Below are 21125 nucleotides of genomic sequence, written 5' to 3'. Positions count from 1 at the left end.
TTTTCTCCAAATATGATGCTATTGATTCTTTGTTTACTTCTTTTTTATTATACAGCTTAGCGTAAAATTTATAAAAGGCTCTGCTAATGGTAGTCTGCTCCAAATACGTTTTGTTTTCTTCACAAATTTTATTTATTATTTTCTTTTCCCTTTTCTTCTTTAATTGCCATGCCAAATATTTCCCAGGTTTATTAGCACCCTCAAAAGCTTTTTGATTCAGTCTTTTAAGGTTCCACTCCAATTCTTTGTTACTCATTGCTGTTAACTGTTCTTGAAGAATTTTGATTTCCTGATGTATTTTCTTTTTCCCTGGTCTCTTTTTTAACTGTACTTCTTTGGCCTTTATTTTCTCCTCAATCTCTTGTCTTTTCTCCTCTTTCTTTTTCCTTGCTCTACCATTTAAGTCCATTAGTATGCCCCTTACAACCGCCTTGTACGCGTCCCAAACTTTACTGGTTGGTACTTCTTTATTCACGTTGTATTGTATAAAAAACTTAGTCTCTCTTCTCAGTGTTTCCATATTCTCACTTTCCTGTAACAGGTCCTCATTTATTCTCCAGGCTTTCCTTTTTCTCCTTTTTCCAAATTTCCACATAATTGGGTTGTGATCTGAGCCTACCATCGGCATTATTTCTACCTCCTTAGTCCATAGCGCTAAGTCCTTTGAGGCCCAGATCATATCAATTCTTGATAATGTAAGATGCCTTGCAGAATAAAAAGTAAACTGTTTGGTTTTAGGATATTCTCTCCTCCATACGTCTTCGAGAGTTTCTTGTTGAATCAAATCAAAAAAAAGCTTTGGCAATAGTCCTCTTTTCTTTTGTGCTTTTGTAGTCTTTTTGTCTAATTCCAAATCTGTCACTCCATTGAAATCTCCAGCAAGAATTATCTGGTCATATACAAGATCGTCTAGGTGCTTCCTTAAGTCCTCAAAGAAGCTTTCCTTTGCACCGTTAGGTGCATAAAGTCCGACTACCAACACTCTCTTTAAGTTCCAATTACATTCCACTGCTACAAATCTAGCTTCCACATCTCTCATAACAAATTTTGGCTGCAGCTCCTCTTTTATATACAACACCACTCCTCTTTTTTTCTTGTTGGAAGCCGCACAAGCAAGTTTGTTGAGAGAAGATATTCAGTGCATCAGTTTTTCTAATGTATGTAAAATGTGCCATTTTTTCCTCTGGCCCTTTCATGAGTCCTTACTGGTTAATCTGATGGTTATGATTAACCACTGTTATACTGAGCTAGAATTATCTCATTCTTGGCAGAGTATTCTCCTCAGTGATGACTCCAGTGACAGCGAGTCTGCAACGGATGAGGATGGAGAAGAAGGGGAGGAGCTTTCCCTTTCCAGGGAAGAACTTCATAACATGCTGCGATTGCACAAGTACAAGAAACTACATCAGAGTAAATACAGCAAAGACAAAGAGGTAAAAACATTTTAAAGCATCAGTTGCCTGTTGCATACTATTCACCTTTTCTTTATTTGGGGTGAGCTGCTTTGACTGTCTCCATTTGTTAATGTATATAGAATGCTAATTCATGACCCATTCCTTCAGTATAGAAGAGCAGGCTTTCACTTTCTTCCTTTCTAAGAATGGCAGCATTATTACTCTGCATCCCATTGTCTAGAAAAAAAGGTGTCATGGTGATGGATACCCCCTTCTTTCTGTTCTTTTCCTTAAGCCAGCTTCTAAGTGTTGCACATGAAGTGCAATAGTGTAATAATCAACTGTAGTATTATCATCTCTATGTTTATTTTGTGGAATTACCTGCTGTTCCTTTTGTCTTTAAATCAGATTCCTTTGGGAACATTTATTTTGGCTATATAGATTCTTACTGTAGCATGGTCTGTGTTGCCTGAACAGATAATATGAATTTGTTAGCCTGGTTAATTCCTTATTTAATAGATCTGTTAATTTTTTGATGTAATTGTCTGTTTCAGTTACAACAGTACCAGTATTACAGTGCAGGTTTGCTCTCCACACATGATCCTTACTATGAGCAACAGCGTCATCTCATAGGACCCAAGAAAAAGAAGTTCAAAGATGAAAAAAAATTAAAAGGTATTAACTACATTGATTTTCTGAGGATCGACTTCCTTCTAACTATGCTCCTATTCAGGAATAGCAAAACACTGAATGATAGTTGTTGGGTTTTCTTCTCCCAGGTGAATATATGTTGCACTACCATATTATACCAGTTTGGAATGAGCCGAGCTTTTGAGGGATGGAAAGTGTTTACAGCTATTCCAAAAGTGCTTTAGAAGTATCTTAATTTTGTATAGATGTTTCTTTGAAACTATCATGATTTAGTCTTAATAATAAAGCCCTTGGATAATTTTTCTGCAGAGTAGTGAGGAAGTGTTTATAAATCGGTCATTAGGAAGTGACTGTAAACAGTTTTCAAAGCAGCTTCCTTACTATTGGAGAAGAGGGTGTAGTATGACATCAAGTGGGTGGGAAACTGATTGACCTTGTGTACTTATGCAGCCAAGTTGAAAAAGGTGAAAAAAAAGAAGAGACGGGATGAAGAACTCTCCTCTGAGGAGTCTCCACGGCGTCATCACCATCAGACCAAAGTTTTCGCCAAGTTTTCTCATGATACTCCTCCACCAGGATCCAAGAAAAAGCATCTATCCATTGAACAACTGAACGCTCGCAGGCGGAAAGTGTGGGTCAGCATTGCTAAAAAAGAGCTGCCAAAGGTGAGCCTTGTCAGTAGAAAATTATGGGTTATGCTATTAAAGTGAGTCAATAAGTACAAGAATCCAGAACAAAATGTATCGGAAGTCTAGAAGTTAATATTCTGTTGACTACTTAGTGTGTGTTAGTTCATCTTCGTTCTTCTGTGCCTCCACACATGGGGACTGCGCAGGCGCAGGCCAGCCGCCGGAGAATTTTCTAGAGCTTCCATGGCTCCGAAGGGGCCGTTTGTCGCGCGCCTCAGCGACCGTTTTCCCGCCCAAACGGTCACGTGATCCTCCAGCGACCAACGGCCCCTTCCCTCAGTTCTCTTCTTGCCGCCGCTTGGAGAGAACGTGAGCTTCGTTGCTCTGTGCTTTTGTGCTTCGTGCTTTATTCTGACTGATTGCTTGGCTTTTGACTTCGGACTTCGTGACCTCGACTATTCTTCGGATCTCGTTTGGACTTTGTTGTGGACTCGGTAATTTGACTCGGACTGTTTGTTGACCTTCCTTTTGCGTGCCCCTGAAGATGGCCTCAAAGGCTCTCTTCAAGCATTGCCTCCAATGCCACACTAAAATGGCCAAGACCGATGGCCATGAACTGTGCCTGTTCTGTTTGGGGGAGACCCATAATGTAACGGCCTGTAAGATTTGCCAGGGCTTCACCAGCAAGGCCCGACAGGAGCGCAAGGCCCGTCTTAACTCCTCCCTGTGGCAGAAGGTCATGTCCGGAGGCGCCCCGTTGCCCTCCTCCAAGGCCGGCCCTAGCCACTCTGCCGAACGGCATTCCGGAGCTGGCTCAGTGGCCTCCGCGAGGTCGGGGTCGAAACCGCGTCCCCCGAGTGCCTCGGCGTCGAGAGCGGCCTCTCCAGCGCAGGGACCGGTGCGGCCGCCCCGTAGCGCATCTTCCACCAGGTCGGATCCGAGACCGACATCGGAACCGAGGATCCGTCTACCGAGTCCCCGATCGGAACCGACGACCGGGTCGATTCCGGTAAAATCTAAGAGATCGAGGCCGAGGTCCCCTTCGAAGGCGAGGAGCGCGTCGGTTCCGAGGTCTTCTTCGGAACCGGCGAAGAAGAAGAAGAAGACCAAACATCACCGGTCGCCGCATCCCGCTCCCCAGGAAGAGGTCATCGTGCTTCCTCACACGCCTTCCCCTCATCTGGATTCCCCGGAGCCAGAGGACATCTCCGTGCCGGTGCCGGATCCGATGGCCTTCGAGACGGTGCCCGCAGAATTCTCTTCGGGACCGGAGCCGAGCCCGCGCCGTCGGATCCGAACATCGCCTGCTCTTCGGTCGCCGAGGCTGGAACCGAGCCCGTCTCCTCGTCGGAGCCGTCCGTCGCCTGCCCGTCCGTCTCCACCAGCTGCCGGTCGTGAGCGACGTCGGTCTGGGGACAGTGTCCGATCGGTCCGGTCCACTGCGTCCCGACATCGACAGGCCTCCTACCTCCCCTCGCCATACCATTGCCAGTGGGAAGGGGCACCTGCAGGTTTCTCCGTGTCGGAACCGAGGCCTTCGACATCGAGGTCGACGTGGGCTCCCCCTCCGCACCAGGTTCCGGAATCCCAGCTCGGTTCCGATGAGGAGGATGTGGAGAGCTTTGGCGGCTACCAGTCGGAGTCCTGGTCCGAACCATCGCCAGCTGAAGAGCTTGTACCATCTGCGGACTCGCCATTCGAGGACCTCCGCATCTACGCCGACCAGATGGCGAGGATGGCCAAGGCTCTCGAGATGGACATCTCCTCGGCGGTTCCCCAGACCAAGGACAAGCTCCTCAAGCGCATTTATGGAGACAACCCGGCATATGTTGGCTTCCCCATGCTCGAGGGTCTTGAGGAAATCGTGGAGAAGGTGTGGCAGGTGCCCTGCGATCAACCTCCAACATCCAAGAGGATTGAGCAGCTCTACAAGATCAAGCAGGGTACCTGGCCGGCGCTGGTGAAACACCCTCCACCTTCCTCCTTGGTCACAGAGGAGTTCAACCCCAGGCGATCGGGTCACTCCTCGGTACCTGCTGATAAGGAGGGCAAGAAACTGGATGCCATGGGCAGGCGCCAATACATTGTTTCTTCCCTAGGTCTGAGGATTGCCAACTATCAGACCATCATGGCAGGGTACCAGCTGTACCTCTGGGAGAAGTTGGCATCCTATACGCGAGACCTCCCTCCTGAACAGAAGGCTGTGGTGTCCCTGCTGCAGACAGAGGCTGTGAGACTGTCTAAGCAGCAGATGAACGCTGGAAGCCACGCTGCTGACACTGCTGCTAGAGGAATGGCTTCGGCGGTGGTCCTCAGGCGCCACTCCTGGTTGCGGTCTACGGCCCTGTCCCAAGAGGTGCGTTCCAGAGTGGAGAGCATGCCATTTGAGGGGGACTCGCTCTTTTCCAAAGCGACCGACGAGACCCTGAAGAAAAAGAAAGAGGACCGGCAGACGGCGCGGTCTTTGGGCCTGGCTCCAGCGGACAAGCCCTCCTCCAGGTCACGGTACGCTCCCCGATCTGGTCCCTACCATTACCAGGGCAGATACCATCAACAGCGGCCAGGCTACCAGCAGTATCCTGCCTACCAACAGCGGCCTTACCCCCCCGCACAACAGCAGAGGAGGCGTCGGCCCTTCAAGCCTCGTCCGGCACAACAACCGGCCCAGCAGAAGGATCAGCAGGGCACCGGGAGGCAGTACTGACGGGTCACGCCAGCCGTATCCCCGAACTTTTCGGACAGACTTAGTCCACTCCTCTCTGAGTGGGAGTCAATAACATCTGACTCATGGGTCTTAACTATTGTTGAACTGGGATACGGGCTGGAGTTCGTTGAACTGCCTAGATGCAGTTCACCCCTGACAGCTGTCAATAACACTATGGCCGAGCTGGATGCGGAGATCGTGTCGCTCTTGGCCAAAGGTGCTGTGGAAGAATTGCCCTATGAGGACTCTGTAAGGGGATTCTTCTCTAGGTTCTTCCTGGTCCCTAAGAAGGATGGGGGCTTACGTCCCATCTTGGATCTGAGGGGCCTTAATGCCTTCCTCAAGGTGACCAAATTCAAAATGGTAACGTTGGCGGCTGTGATCGCCTTGCTGAAACAGGGGGATTGGTTTGCGGTTCTTGACTTAAAAGACGCATACTTTCACGTGGGCATACGGAAGGAGCACAGGAAGTACCTGAGCTTTGTTTACCGGCAACGGGTTTTCCGGTATAAGGTGCTCCCCTTTGGCCTGTCCACTGCCCCACGAGTGTTCACTAAATGTGTGGCCCCTGTAGTTTCCTTCCTACGGGAAGAAGGCTGTACCATCTTTCCGTACCTCGATGACTGGCTCATCGTGGCTGAATCGGAGTCTAGGCTGGTGCAGGACATTGGCTTGGTACTTAGCACTTGCCAACGCCTGGGGCTCCTGGTGAACTTGGAGAAATCCAAACTGGTGCCCAACTGCAAGGTGTCCTACATTGGTGCACTGTTAGACTCTGTGGAGGGTAAGGCCCTGCTCCCCTTGGAGAGGGCTCGGTCCCTAAGGGGTCTAGTGTCCATGTTTAAAAGGAACCGGTTCCAGTCTGTGCGCACTATCCAGTGCTTACTAGGGCATATGGCAGCGGCCACCTCTGTGGTGCCTTTCGCTAGGCTGCGTATGCGCCCTCTACAGAACTGGTTTGTGCGGAGGTATGATGCTCTACTGCACCCTCCGTCCCTCAAATTCTCTATCCCGAGGGTCATCCTCTCCTCCTTGGACTGGTGGCTGTCTGATGACAACTTGTTTAGAGGGACCCCTTTCGGGTATCAACACCATGACATCACGGTTACTACTGATGCCTCTCTGTTGGGATGGGGGGCTTACTGTGGTGATGTGTCGGTGCAAGATGTCTGGTCTGACAGGGAAAAGACCCTCCATATCAATGTGCTTGAACTAAGGGCCATTCGTTTCGCACTTGTGTCTCTTACAGCACTGCTGAGAAATCGTCATGTCTTCGTGCAGACGGACAACACGACTGCCATGTACTACGTGAATCAGCAGGGGGGCACAGTGTCCATGGCCCTCTGCCGGGAAGCCACACTCACTTGGCAGTGGGCTATCAAGAACGGCGTGTCGCTCCGTGCTATACACGTGGCTGGGTCGGACAATGCCCGGGCAGATGCCCTCAGCAGGGTCCCCTTGCTGGAACACGAGTGGGAACTGAACGTAGAGTGCGTTGGGCCGATCTTCCAGATGTGGGGTCATCCAGTGATAGATGTGTTCGCCACTGCGGCGACCACCAAGGCCCACACGTTCTGTTCCAGGGCAGGGAGCGACCCCCTCTCTATTGGGGATGCCTTCCAGTTTACGTGGACGCAGGGCTTGCACTACATGTTTCCTCCGTTCCCCTTGATTCCCAGGGTCCTGTGCAAGATAGAGGAGGACGGGACGGACTGCATCCTAGTGGCCCCCTTCTGGCCACGGCAGGTTTGGTTCCCGAAGCTCCTGCGGATGTCCCAACGGACGTATGTGAGTCTGCCCCCTCGGCAAGACCTTCTCCTGAACGGGAGCCTAGTCCACCACGATCCCAGGAAGCTGCATCTAACGGCTTGGCGGATCGTTCCTCCCCGATAGGCTTTACTGACGAGGTGCAGAGGGTCCTCCTGAATGCTCGTCGGCCATCCACTAGGCGCGCTTATGCGGCCAAGTGGCGCAGGTTTGAGCTCTGGGCGCTTGCCAGAGGAGTGGTGCCCGAGAGCAGTCCCTTGGGGGTTGTGTTCGAGTATTTGTGCCACTTGCGTGGCCTGGGCTTGAAGGTTTCCTCCCTCAGGGTCCACCTGGCAGCGATATCAGCTGCTCACACCCGAGTTGAGGGTGCTACGGTGTTTTCTCACTCGCAATCCCGCCAGTTCCTTAAGGGCATGTACAATCTTTACCCACCTGTGTCTGCGCCAGTGCCTCGGTGGTCACTGTCCTTGGTGCTCTCACATCTCATGTTGCCCCCATTTGAACCTATGGCTACATGCCCCTTGGATATGCTATCCTACAAGGTAGCATTTTTGGTGGCCGTCACGTCGGCCAGAAGGGTCAGTGAGCTGTCTGCACTGCGGTCTGACCCTCCCTTTCTTGTGTTTCATCCCAACAAGGTGGTCCTGCGTCCCTGCCTTGAGTTCCTGCCCAAGGTTGTGTCCGCCTTCCACCTCTCGCAGGATATCTCACTGCCTGCATTCTTTCCTCAACCCTCCTCTAAGGGGGAAAAGGCCCTCCATACCCTAGACTTGAAGAGGGCCCTAGCCTATTACCTGGATAGGACGAAGGGATTCCGCTCCAGTCCTCACCTGTTTGTATGTTTTGGGGCCAAGGACAAGGGTAACAGGGCTTCCTCACAGACCCTGTCTAGGTGGATTGTGACGGCCATTAGCAAGGCCTATTCCCTGGCAGGGGTGGCTTGCCCGCTTCATGTCAGAGCCCACTCCACGCGGTCCCAAGCATCCTCTTCGGCACTCCTCAGGGGGGTGCCCCTGGTTAACATTTGTAAAGCAGCCACATGGTCCTCTGCAGACACCTTTGTCAGGCATTACGCCGTTGATGTCAATGCGGAGCAGGATGTATCTGTGGCCAAGGCTGTCTTACACTCCCTCTTTTCCTGAGGGAGTTTTGGTATGACTTTCTTGACGTACCTGTTGGGTACCCTTGAGTGAAAGTGTGTATATGTGTACCTGGGGGTGTGTATATATGTAAATATTGAGTATTTATGTGTCCTTACACAGTATTTTTACATAGATGTATATATGCATATCTATTTATTGTTGATCTTGTTTGCTTAATAAAATTGTGTTGGACTTCACCCCCGCCTTCCTTATTGTGTGAAGCTTGGTACACTCCCATGTGTGGAGGCACAGAAGAACGAAGATGAAAACAGGGTTAACATACCTGTAACTTATGTTCATCGAGTTCTTCTGTGCTGACACACAACCCTCCCTCCTACCCCGCTGTGAACTCCAATGCACAATACTGTGATGGCTGTAACGGATATTGGTGTTTTTAAGGTGTTACGGCTGAAGTGTGTTGGTCAAGCGGCGGCAAGGGAGAACTGAGGGAAGGGGCCGTTGGTCGCTGGAGGATCACGTGACCGTTTGGGCGGGAAAACGGTCGCTGAGGCGCGCGACAAACGGCCCCTTCGGAGCCATGGAAGCTCTAGAAAATTCTCCGGCGGCTGGCCTGCGCCTGCGCAGTCCCCATGTGTGTCAGCACAGAAGAACTCGATGAACATAAGTTACAGGTATGTTAACCCTGTTTTTTGGTGTATGACATGTTTTCTGACATTAGTTCAAGCAAACAATCTTTTCCAAAGCCTAGAAGGGTCAGTAAACTCACATAGGGGAAGATGGAGAAATTCAGGAAAATAACTAAATGAGTTCATAGAAGGTAGCACATCTCTTGATCTGAGATAATTACAAGTTGATGCAAAGAAGAACTAATTGTTCATATGGTTAAAAAAGATAACACAGAAACATTTCCCTGGAGCAGATAAATTGTTTATAGAAATGCAAAGAAACACATCCTCTTTCATTGTGATGACTCTGATCATTCTTTTTCAGGCATAATTTCATTAATGTATGTATCATGAACCAAGGTGTGAGGGTCCTAGAGCTACCAAAAACCATCATGGGCCCCCAGCCAAAAGATTCCATTTGAACTTCATGTCATGCCATCCATAGAGACCCGATGCAAGCATCATGTTTTAATACATTGTGTAACCTGCTGTTATTATAAATAGGAAATGTGTGGTATGCATAGAGCCTCCCCACCCATTTCATTGTTCACACTTATATCCCACCCTTCCTCCAGGAACCACAGAATAACCCCACTGGCAATATTTATCTTCGCCCTGGTAGGTTTGGCTAAGGTAAATTGACCAGCCTAAGGCCACATGTACCCTTTCCAGCCTCTCAACAAAAGGGTGCTGAATTTAAAGCCACATACCAGCTGTGTTTGTGAGGGGGCTGGGGTTCCTGGAATTTTGTTCCCTTACTCCTTCTGTTTGAGTGGCCATGGAGGGCACGTGGTGTAAAATTTGTATTCAAATAAATAATAACCATGCCTTGGTCATTTGGTGTAAGTAAAATAATATCAGAGCTGATGGCAGACTTATGAAGTACAAGGTTTGAGACCAGGAGCACCTTAAAAGACCAGCAAAGAATTTCCAGGGTATATAAGCTTTTGAAAGTTTCCAGATCTTTAAGGTGTTGGTCTTTATGGTGCTACTGGATTTGGACCTTGTTCATCCACTGTAGACCAACATGACTATCCACCTGTAATTATGAAGTATAGTTATCTATGTACCTTACAGTTTGCAGTTGCAGTTGGACTTCCCTGTTGATCTTTTTGTAAAACAATAAAATGTATTTTTACAAATATAACCAACCAACTAAAGTTCTCTTCAATTTTGTTTTGTTTAGGCATACAAGCAAAAAATGTCAGCCAGAAACCTGTTCCTAAGTAATGGCAGAAAGGTAGTTTATTTTCTTATAAAACTAAAATTTCAGTTGTTAAACTTCACCCCTATTGTCTTATTTAGAGATGGGCACGAGCTGGGAAAATTCTGAACTGTGCGGTTCATGGCTCATCGTCTTTCATGAACTTGCCCCGGTTTGCAAAACGGTTTGTCCAGTTCGTGAAAACGTCACTTCCGGTTCTGCAGCGATCCCATGCCCCCTTTTTGCCTAGGAAACTGATTGATCGGTGCCAGTTCGTCTGCTGAACTGAAATACGAACCAAACGAACTAGGCTAAAATTCATCACATAAGAAATGAGCTCCCACAAATCAGCCCGGTTTGTGACAAACTTCGGTTCGTATTTCGGTTTGTGCCCGCCTCTAGTCCTATTTTTCATAACAGTGCCAATAATATCAGTTATTGCATTGCTTATACTCAATACATTTCCCCATTCCTGTAATTTGGTTATCTAATTTACTTATGACTTTTGGGGAAGTCACACTCTTTTATATGTGTTCCACCATGAAAAGCTTTAATGCTAATTTCATTGTGAGGAATGAGTGCTATTGATTCTAAAGAAGGAAACAGATTGACTTCTAATTTTCCTTGGCTTTTTAAAAGTTTTTTTTTTAAATTTCATTTGCAAACAAAGTGATTTATCATGTAAAAGAATGGAGATGCTGTTGAGATTCAACAAGTGCTGAATTGCAAAGTCAGCTGCTCTACTTAAAATTTACACAAAAACAAGAGAGAGGCACGGAACAACCAACACAACAAATTGTATACAACCGTGCCCAACTAACTATGTAGTATATATTGTACTTGTTTGTATCATCCAATTTACAAAAGTTTATGCAAACAGTGTAATTTATTCCAACCACTAGGGTATATTGTTTTTTAGTGCAAAATCGTATACAATAACATTTCACAATTATAAATCCTTCTCATAATAATATTCCACGTAACTGCTGATGGGTACGCCAGCAAAAGGTTCCCGTTCCGGATGCCCCTTTCTCAAAGCAGTTACTGCTGTGGAAATATACAAACAGAATTTATATATGTAATCCAATGGATTACATGTAAGTATGTAAGTATTTTGGCTTGTAATTTTTTTAAAAAAAAATTTAAAAATTCATTGTAATTTTATTATGTAATATATAGAATTTGGAAGTATTTATATGAATTTTGTCTTACAGTAACTTTTGAGACAAAAAGGACCCAGTAAGGTGGTTTTGTGAGTATAGAAGAATGGTATTTTTAAATTCTAAATTTATATAAGATAAGATGGATTTATAGATATATAGATATATATAAATTCTGTTTGTATATTTCCACAGCAGTAACTGCTTTGAGAAAGGGGCATCTGGAACGGGAACCTTTTGCTGGCGTACCCGTCAGCAGTTACGTGGAATATTATTATGAGAAGGATTTATAATTGTGAAATGTTATTGTATACGATTTTGCACTAAAAAACAATATACCCTAGTGGTGGAATAAATTACACTGTTTGCATAAACTTTTGTAAATTGGATGATACAAACAAGTACAATATATACTACATAGTTAGTTGGGCACGGTTGTATACAATTTGTTGTGCTACTTAAAATTTAGGCAAGTAGGTTTGTCCTGTGCAAGACTTGGAAGATTTCCATTGTCTCTGAATATCACATTCCATCCTTTGTCTCTTCTTGGGCTAGTTGGCTCACCAGTGTATGAGAGAGGTTCGTCGAGCAGCTATCCAGGCCCAAAAGAACTGTAAGGAAACTCTGCCACGGGCAAGGCGGCTTACCAAAGAGATGCTTCTTTACTGGAAGAAATATGAAAAAGTGGAGAAAGAACACCGTAAAAGAGCAGAGAAGGAGGCACTGGAGCAACGCAAGCTGGATGAGGAGATGAGAGAGGTAAATTTTAATTAAGGGTGAAAACTCATCCAGATTTATTAACCACAATGGCCACTGTCTTATGATCATTTGATTCACTATATGTTTTTTCTTTATGATCCAATTGCTTTGTTTAATTTCCATCTAAAAGGTACCATTATATCCTTCATGTCAGCAGTTCTCTACAGGGAGTACAGTGAAAGTTGCAAGAGATATCGCAGTATATTTTAGCGGTACTTAAAAGTGTACCCAATGAACTGTATGTGCTTTGACTAACTCACTATAATTTTGTGTGCTTGGCTTCTAGAGCTTTTATTTTTCTTGTTCTTGTAATACCAGTTTCCTTGGGCTGAGAAATAAGCGCTCTACACTCCACTGGAGAATAGTTTTGGCTGATGGCCAGCAAACCAACCACTAGAAAGAAAAGTGCTAGTTTCTCTTTGTCTAGTAGAAACTATAGCAGACTGTTTCTGCTTGAATTCTGTTTTATCTTTTATTTTTCTACAGTGTGGCCAAATCCTAAAAGTATTTTATAAAAATAGCTATTTTGTAAAAATATGATAGCATTTGATACAGCTTCATCTCAATGTTAGTGAAAGAGATATTGAGTCTTACAACATGTGTGTTGGTGAAGATTCCTCTCTCAGGTTATTGGCTGTCTTCTGTTACTGATATGAGAATATAATTATTTGTTTTTAATACAGTTGTAAAAGCTAAATATGCTATTTATTTGGGGATCCTCTACATAACTATTTCCTTGCAAATAACTTTTAGGCTAAGAGACAGCAGAGGAAACTTAACTTTCTGATTACACAAACTGAATTGTATGCCCACTTCATGAGCCGCAAACGAGATATGGGACATGATGGAATCCAGGAGGAAATCTTAAGGAAACTTGAAGACAGTTCTATCCAAAGGCAGATTGATATTGGTGGAGGAGTTGTGGTCAACATCACTCAGGAGGATTACGGTAAGGATAGGGACTGAATTCTAGCAGGAGTTATGAAAATCTTGGAAAGATTTGCAGTACTGTAGACTTTCTGCTTGTGCAGTACTGTAGACTTTCTGATATTTGTAAATAACAGTTTTATAAAGCTTTGGGATTAATCCATGTGGCTGTGTTTTTTTGTTTTATCTTTATTCAATATTTTCAGATAGTAACTACTACAAAGTTCAGGCTCTGAAGAACGCAGAAGATGCTTACCGGATTCATCAGGCCCAGGTGAGTATTAAATTGGATAGATTGTCTTTTTTGCAATTTGCTAGTTTTATTCTGTCTTAATTTCTGTTAATTTGAATATATTTATTACTTCATTTATACCCTGCCTTTCTCCTCTCAGGGCAGGGGGGAGTAATTTGCAACATTGCATTTTATTCTCACAACAGTCCTGTGAGATAGGTTAAGCTGATTGTGTATGACTGGACTTCTTATATCACCCAGTGAGTTTTCATTACAGAGTAAGCATTTGGACCTAGGATTCCCAGATTCTAGTCAGATGCTGCAGCCATTACATCACATGGCTATAGTTATGCTGTAACAAATTCATGAGGAAAGAGGCTGGTTACTTGGGGAGTAAAAATTCGATTTTTTAAAAAATCAAGACTCTTAAAACTTGATCCTCTGTATATTTGCTTAGAAATTCGTCCTAATGGTCTTGATGCCCAAATCAACAGTACTTAGGATTATAGTTTTCCCTTCTCCTTGTTTAGACCAGATCATTTGATGAAGATGCTAAAGAGAGCCGGGCAGCAGCTCTTCGGGCTGCCAATAAATCTGGCACTGGATTTGGAGAGAGCTACAGCCTTGCCAACCCATCTATCCGGGCTGGAGAGGACATTCCACAGCCTACCATTTTTAATGGTAAACTGAAAGGTTACCAGCTGAAAGGCATGAACTGGCTGGCCAATCTTTATGAGCAGGTATGGACATTTCTTGAAGCTTGTGGAACTTACAGTGTTCCAAGTCAGACCATTGATATGGTAAATTCAACATTGACAGAAGCTTTCCAGGCTTGGAGCGTAGAAAGATGCTCCATAACACCTAGTTTGTAAAATATGCTGTAGACAGAATTTGAGGCCTTTGAGTGCACAGCATATGCTGTCTGAGAAAGCCACGGATGTTACCATACCCCTGCAAACACATTAACATATATATTGAGACTGACACTAGAGAATAAGCTTGCATGTTTGTGCAGGGAACAGAAAACATGGATCTTTTACCTAAAGAGGTGGCTATGAATAGCTACGAGGAACATGTTTTAGTAGAAAAGGAACATCAGAGACCAGATTTAAAGGTTTAACAAAAATATGGAGTTTATTGAGGGATTTGGTACAATATTAGGGAGGTGGAAACTTATCTGAAACAAATACTAGATCATCTCACAGACAAACAGCACTAAGAACCAGAAATCAACCAGAACTACTACAGTTTGGAGCAAGACTTATATTTAAGCTAGAAATATAAATATGGGGAAAATCTGGAAAAGGGGGATTGGCTAATCGTTAGGCAAGCCAGTGGTGCTTTAGGTAATAAAAGAGAAGAAAGAAAACATACAAGTCTGATAGTGAAGGGGAAAAAGAAGCGAGAGTCCGGTCCAGGAGCAGGTGATGAGAAGCTGGTCTGAGAATGAAGGTCCAGGATTTGAAGGAGGGAGAAGCTCAGTGATTTCAGCAATACTAAGGAAGTGGACAAACTGTGGGGTTTGGTGTAACAAATAGGATCCAAAAACCAACTTCAAAGGTTTTGGGGCTAAGAGATAGCTTTTATGCACCTTTAGTTGCATTGAGAAGGGCACTGTCTTTGCAGCAATGGTATTGGGTTCAGACTGGAAACTATGGATGGTTTGAATTTTATGGGAGTGGAAGTCAGAAAGAACTCTAAATATGGGCATGATTTAAAAGTATGGAAAAGTCATCCTGGAGTACTTAGGTTACCTGAATGTTGGCCAGCTCGTGCCTATTGGATAAAGTTTGGGTAGTGGCTTGATAGGCTTCCTTGTCTCTGTGACTGAGTTACATGAATTACAAGCCTGATTAACAGAGGCTAGGAGATGCCTGATGGCCAAGGCCTCATTTGTGATTAGGTTTCCAGGGAACTCCTGCACTATAAGGCATATTCATGGATGGTCCTTCAAAGTCAGTTGTCCAGCAAACATTGATCATTAAACATGGCTTGATTTTTTATGAGCTCTCAAGAAACCAAAGAATAGAAAGAACTATTGTCAAAGGAATGTCCAGCCTTCCAGGGGAATCTGGCCACTTCCCTATGAGTCAGCTTTTCCATTGTTTATAACCTGATAACAATTTCTCTGTTTTAATATCAGACATAGGTTCTCTTCGACAGTCTTACACAGCATATGGCCTGAGAAGTCATGGAGGTGGCCAAAAAACAGGGCTCCTGACTCAGGGCAGCTTTCATTGTTTCAGGGCCAACATGTTCTTAGGGACAGGATCCTTCTTGGTATAGCTCAAGAGATAGGAGTAGATCACACCAGGTGAATTTGTTATAATTACAATTTTTTTAACGAGAATAAATGCAACTTTTTTTCATGGTTTACATCCATGATATCTTTTGAGGAGGAGTAAGAGTATAAAACTCTCAAATAGCATCTGTTGATGTTTTAGGGAACATGGTAGGCTTCTGCATTCTACTGATTTTCTTATTAGATATTGTCTGTATTTTTATGCCTCACTAAATTGTAAGCTGGTTGTCACTTACAGATGCGTTTTCAGAACAGTAGGCCTATAAATGTATGAAAACATGCAATGGGAAATTATGTCATGCGAAATTTTCCTTATAACTAGAGTCATGATGAGTAGGAATGGTTGTAAATTAAAGTTACCAGCTGTCTTCATGCTAACAACAAATGTACAACACTAGACATATTGGTGGAAATACTTAGTTTTTACTTCCTTGCAGGGAATCAATGGAATCCTGGCAGATGAAATGGGCCTGGGCAAAACAGTACAGAGTATTGCCTTGCTAGCACATCTAGCTGAGGTAGGTGGATTCTTTGCTTCTGATTAGGCAAGTACTGGTAGTTCAGATGGGCCCTAGTCTTATGTATTCCTATTTAGTCTGCACATCACTCAAATCTTCCTGTGTTCTCAAAGCTTTTATAGGACTTTCACAAGTCCACATTTTCTAAGCTCCCTAGGACCACTCTACCACCTCCATTCCTATTTCTCCCTTACTCAGCCGTGTCATCTGTTTGCCATGGTTCACAGGAGCTGCATGCTCTTCTCTCTTCTTCCTCCCAAAAGGAGATGCTAAACATTTTAAACATCTGCTAAACCTAGCTAGTTTTGTTCAGTCAATATCTTACCTTTATTCTTAGCGCTTTTGATTCATTTTAGTGTGGTATGAAAAGTTGTTTCTTGCCAATTAAGACTTTCTATCTTCTAGAGAGAGAACATCTGGGGACCCTTTTTAATTATTTCACCGGCTTCCACACTGAACAATTGGCATCAGGAGTTTGCCAGATTTGTTCCTCGATTTAAGGTAACAAGTTATTTAGGAGATGAATCCAGAAAATTAATTTCTGTAGTTGGTTCAGCTTGTTGCCATAAACAGTTTTCCTTGCTTGAAATCTAGAAGGATGTGGGATTTATTATTATTTTTTTTTATTAATTCGATTTTTAGCCCTCCCTCCCCGCAAATATACCTGTATGGCATTGTTCCTTGTCTTTTTATTCCAGCAATTTTTGCTACATCCTGTAATGGTTACCTACCTTCCTGTTCCTAATCAGGCAGAATTAAATCATGGGAACCACAGTTCCTTCCCTGGCAACTGTTTTCTCTGTATTTAAAGGTGTATGTCTCCTCTTCACACTTTGCATATTTATCTTCGAAAACACAGGTCTAACCTGTTTGCCTCATGAACTGTGAAGCAGCTTTTGCAAATCTAAAGCTGGTGAAACTCTACATGCAATTCAGTTTGTGCAGATTATACATCTACCAGCAGATGGTAGTATAGCATAAACTTTGTTAAATGCAATAAAAAGGAAGTTTGGCTGTGGGATGAAATACTGTGCTTCATTTTGTGTACTCAGTGAGCAACTTGTTAACAAATTGGGGCTCAACGGGCCTCCAGGGAATAGTTCTATTACTATAACAGAATGGTGAAGACTGTGGTAAGTTTTAAGTCTGAATTAGTGGGTAAACGGCAGTATTCTGCAGCAGTTGGAGCTTCCAAGTCATCTTCAAGGGCAATCCCATGTAAAGTATGTTATAGTGAGCCTGCACAATAAATGTATCTAATAAAGGGTACTCTTAGTTACTGCCACTTTAAGAGCAAAACAGAATGCAGAGCAATCCTTAGACTCTGAACTTGTTCTTGCTTTGGTGAGTATCACCTAGCATAGGAATAACCAGTTCTTCAGAAATACTGGGCTTGACCTCTAGATTCACCTCTGTTTCATCTGAGTATCCATTCATGGCTTTCTGAAGACACTGTTCTAGGGGAAAGATTGTCACTCGTTAATATATCTATGGAGAAGCATAGTTCTGATTATCATGTGCACATTGATCACCCAACTCAGAAGAATTATCTCTTCCTGTGATATTCCAAAAATGACAAACAGCAATTGTACTGAGCCCTGAGGAATGCCACAAGTCATTTCCCATTGCACTGAGCTAGTCTTCCCAATGATTGCAGGATAGAGTCAGAAGTTATTTAAACTATTGGAGCTCGTGGTATCTTGTAGGCTACCAGGATGGATAAAAGTTGACAACTTAAAGTGAGATATCAAGCAGTGTTTTTAAATTTGTTAGCAGCAGCTAGAATTGTTTTTGCCAGATTTTGGAAACAAAGTAACTTTTTCAATATGCAGCTGTGGTTCGATGACATTAAAGAGCAATCTTTAATGCTTAAGCTTACTGCTTTACAGCATGGGAAAGATATGCAGCTGATAGATATATAACAGGAAACTTTTATTGAATGAATGGAAGAACAAAGTTAACTAGTCAAGCAAATAAATGACTTGTGCCCCAAATTAGATTGTTGGTTTAGTGTTTATTTTCTAAATATACTGAGAAGCATGTATATTTTCTGTACAAACCTTAAGATAACTCTGAGTAAAATAAAATCCAAAGTTTTATACTTAACAGAACCCATGATCCTCTATCAAAGATACTGATTTAAAGACTTTGTATGTAAAAGAATGAACAATGGGATGGGGGAACTCTGACTTTCAAAGTCAAGTGTTAAAATACACTGTGAAGACCAACTAGATTTCTAGAATATGAGCTTTTGAGAGTCAGAGCTCCCTTCATCTGGCTCTTGAATAGGGGTGTACACACAAAAAAAAATAGGTAAATCTGGATTAGGAATACCAAACCAAAGAATTCCCTGAATACTGAATTGATTCTCTAATTTGATTCAGTTATGTAGAGAAATTCAGTAAAATTCGGCCATTGTTTCCTATGGGAAAATCAATCTGGGGGCTACCCGGTGCGCCGAAGGTGTGCCATTTTACAAGTAAACATCACCCAATTTTCAGGGAAGCCTGCCCTTCAATGACCCCCCAAGTTTCAGGAAGATTGGCCCCCGAGAACTAATTCTGTAGGCTCTAAAAGAAGTGCCCCCAGCTGCTCTCCATTATTCCCTATGAGGAAAAAGTCAAAGCTGCCTCCCACTGCAGAAACAAACGGGGGCAAGGCTGCCATGGCCAAAGCACACTCTCAAATGCAAGCTGAGCGCATCCCAATGAAAGTTCAGCAGAACCAAACTGAAGCACAGGAACAGACACCCCCCCCCGCCCCCACCCAGAACTAAAGTGAAGCAAGGGGCACACTGTTGCAATGTAGCCCAACAAAGCCAGTGTCATTCATAGCAGCCAGACACTAGTTTCAGCCAGTGGTGGAACACCACAGAACAAAATCAAACAGTAGCCAGCCACAAGCACAAGGCATTCTTTTGCTTCAGTTTGCTTCTGATGGGCTAAGTTACCCAGATTTCATCAAATCAGCCAGAATTCAGTATTTGAGTCCAAATACCAAATCAAACTGCACACTCCCACTCTTGAAAACTCATACCCTGGAAATCTGATTGGTGCTGCTGGAACGTATCTTGCTTTTCCAATACAGAACAACATGGCTACCCACCTGAAACTAAATACACTATGAAATATATTTATTATTTTGAGTTGCCTGTTGGATCCAGAAACTGGCACACAATCAGCATTGGAATCTGAGACATAATTTTGTGTCTAAACCAAACTCTTCACAGAGTCCACTTAAATAATCATCTTGTATTTTACGCGCACTGATTAAGCTCTGCAATGTTTGTTTTCTTACGCTGGAAACATTGATTCATAGTTTTAAAATTAAATGTCTGTGCTATTTTATCGGAAATGCTATTGCTAGTGTGTTGAATCTGATGATTCATGGGTACTGACTGGTGAGAATCTTTCCCTGGTTCTTGCCACAGCAGTCCTTTTCAATCCTAGGAAAGTAAACTCCATGGCTTGCAGGAGCTCATGGACTAACAGCCCTTTATAGAGAGCCCTGTATAGAGATGGGCACGAACCAAAATTCACAATGAACCAGGCTGGTTTGTGGTTCGCGAACCAGCGGTTCGTCAGATCCCATTTCTGATGAACTGCCATGAACTTTAGGCTGGTTAATTTGGTTCATTTTTTGGTTTGTCACTGCAGACAACCTAGTGCCGATCAATCAATTTCCTAGGCAACAGGGGTGGACTTCCTGCCAGACCTTCTGCTGACCCAGAAGTGACCTTCTTCTGGCTCAGAAGTGGTGATTTCCTGACCTGGATGTGACGTTTTCACAAACCAAACGAGCCAGTTCACGAACCAGGGGCAGGTTCGTGAAAGTTTGTGGTTCATGAAATTTGACAAACCATGAACCACGTGGTTCGTTTTCCCCCCAGTTCATGCCCATCTCTAGCCCTGTATTTTGGGGCGCTGTACTGCAGATGACCAAGTGGTCCAAAATCGCCATCCACTCCCTCTTTTCCCAGTACAGCTCTGCTGAGAGAAGAGGTAGGAAAGGCAGTTTCTCTTTGTTTCCCCTCTTCAGTGCAACCACACAACCCCATGTGGTTGTTAGTCCATGCTGGTCCCACAACTGCTGAGAGGTTAGGGGACTTCTACTGTTGATCAGCAAGATTTGAGTTAGTCGCACCTTAAAGACCAACAAGATTTTCTGGGTATAAGTTTTGGAAAGTCAAAGCTCCCTTTGTCAGATATTTGACTGTCAAAAGCTTATACCCTGAAAATCTTGTTGGTCTTTAAGGTGCTACTGGAATCAAATCTTGCTGTTCTGCTGCAGACCAACACAGCTACCTACCTGAAATTATCCTTCTATTGATGGATCCTAATCCTACCTGGTAACTATAAACTATAATGGAAAAATCTGGTCACTGTTTTCAGTTTGCATAACTGCTACTAAGCAGGCATAAATCATGCAAACCAATGTTTTGTCACAGCAGCTTCTTGCATTTCTTTTGGAATTATGTGCCCCCTCACCCAGTTGGTGCAGAGGTTTGGGCTGGGTTGTCATCAATACGCGGATGACACCCAAATTTTCTGTTGATGGACGGCTGGCCAGACACGGCCCCAGACAATCTGGCCAGAGCTTTGGAGGCTGTGACGGCATGGTTGAAACAGAGCAGGCTGAAATTGAACCCAGTGAAGACAGAGGTCCTGCAGCTGGGACGGGGGCTGCCAGATATTGGGATCCAGCTCCCTGCCCTGGATGGGACACCACTGGCAACTTTGCCAGTGGTAAAGAGTCTGGGTGTGCTCCTGGATGCCTCCCTATCGATGGAGGCCCAGGTCACGGCGGTTGCCAAGTCTGCATTTTTCCATCTTCGTCAGATCAGGCAACTTGCCCCCTACCTGACGCCCCAGGACCTGGCTACAGTGATCCATGCAATGGTCACCTCTAGGCTAGATGACTGTAACTCACTCTATGACTGTAACTCACTCTATACCCCTGGGCCTGATCCGGAAACTACAACTGGTCCAGAATGCGGCGGCACGGGTCCTGACTGGTATACCTTACCAGTCACACATCACACCTGTCCTGCGCCAGCTGCACTGGCTTCCGGTTGAATTCCGAATCAGGTTCAAAGTGTTGGTTCTTACCT

The 21125-nt window shown here is 44.3% G+C and overlaps 1 protein-coding gene across 1 annotated transcript in view; it reads left to right on the top strand.

The window, feature by feature from the left end:
- The window catches only part of INO80 (INO80 complex ATPase subunit), a 110133-nt gene that overhangs the window by 27829 nt on the left and 61179 nt on the right, over window positions 1–21125 (top strand). Inside the window, exons 5-14 of the mRNA XM_054971763.1 lie at window positions 1272–1433; window positions 1949–2069; window positions 2496–2710; window positions 10100–10153; window positions 11833–12036; window positions 12790–12985; window positions 13170–13237; window positions 13726–13935; window positions 15935–16015; window positions 16421–16516. Of these exons, the coding sequence (XP_054827738.1) occupies window positions 1272–1433; window positions 1949–2069; window positions 2496–2710; window positions 10100–10153; window positions 11833–12036; window positions 12790–12985; window positions 13170–13237; window positions 13726–13935; window positions 15935–16015; window positions 16421–16516 (1407 nt within the window). The remainder of the gene's footprint in view (window positions 1–1271; window positions 1434–1948; window positions 2070–2495; window positions 2711–10099; window positions 10154–11832; window positions 12037–12789; window positions 12986–13169; window positions 13238–13725; window positions 13936–15934; window positions 16016–16420; window positions 16517–21125) is intronic.

The sequence above is a fragment of the Eublepharis macularius genome, chromosome 2 (assembly GCF_028583425.1).
Source record: "Eublepharis macularius isolate TG4126 chromosome 2, MPM_Emac_v1.0, whole genome shotgun sequence".
In the NCBI taxonomy this organism is placed as follows: domain Eukaryota; kingdom Metazoa; phylum Chordata; class Lepidosauria; order Squamata; family Eublepharidae; genus Eublepharis; species Eublepharis macularius.
Note: the sequence above shows the minus strand (reverse complement) of the source record. Positions and strands in the feature narration are given on the sequence as shown.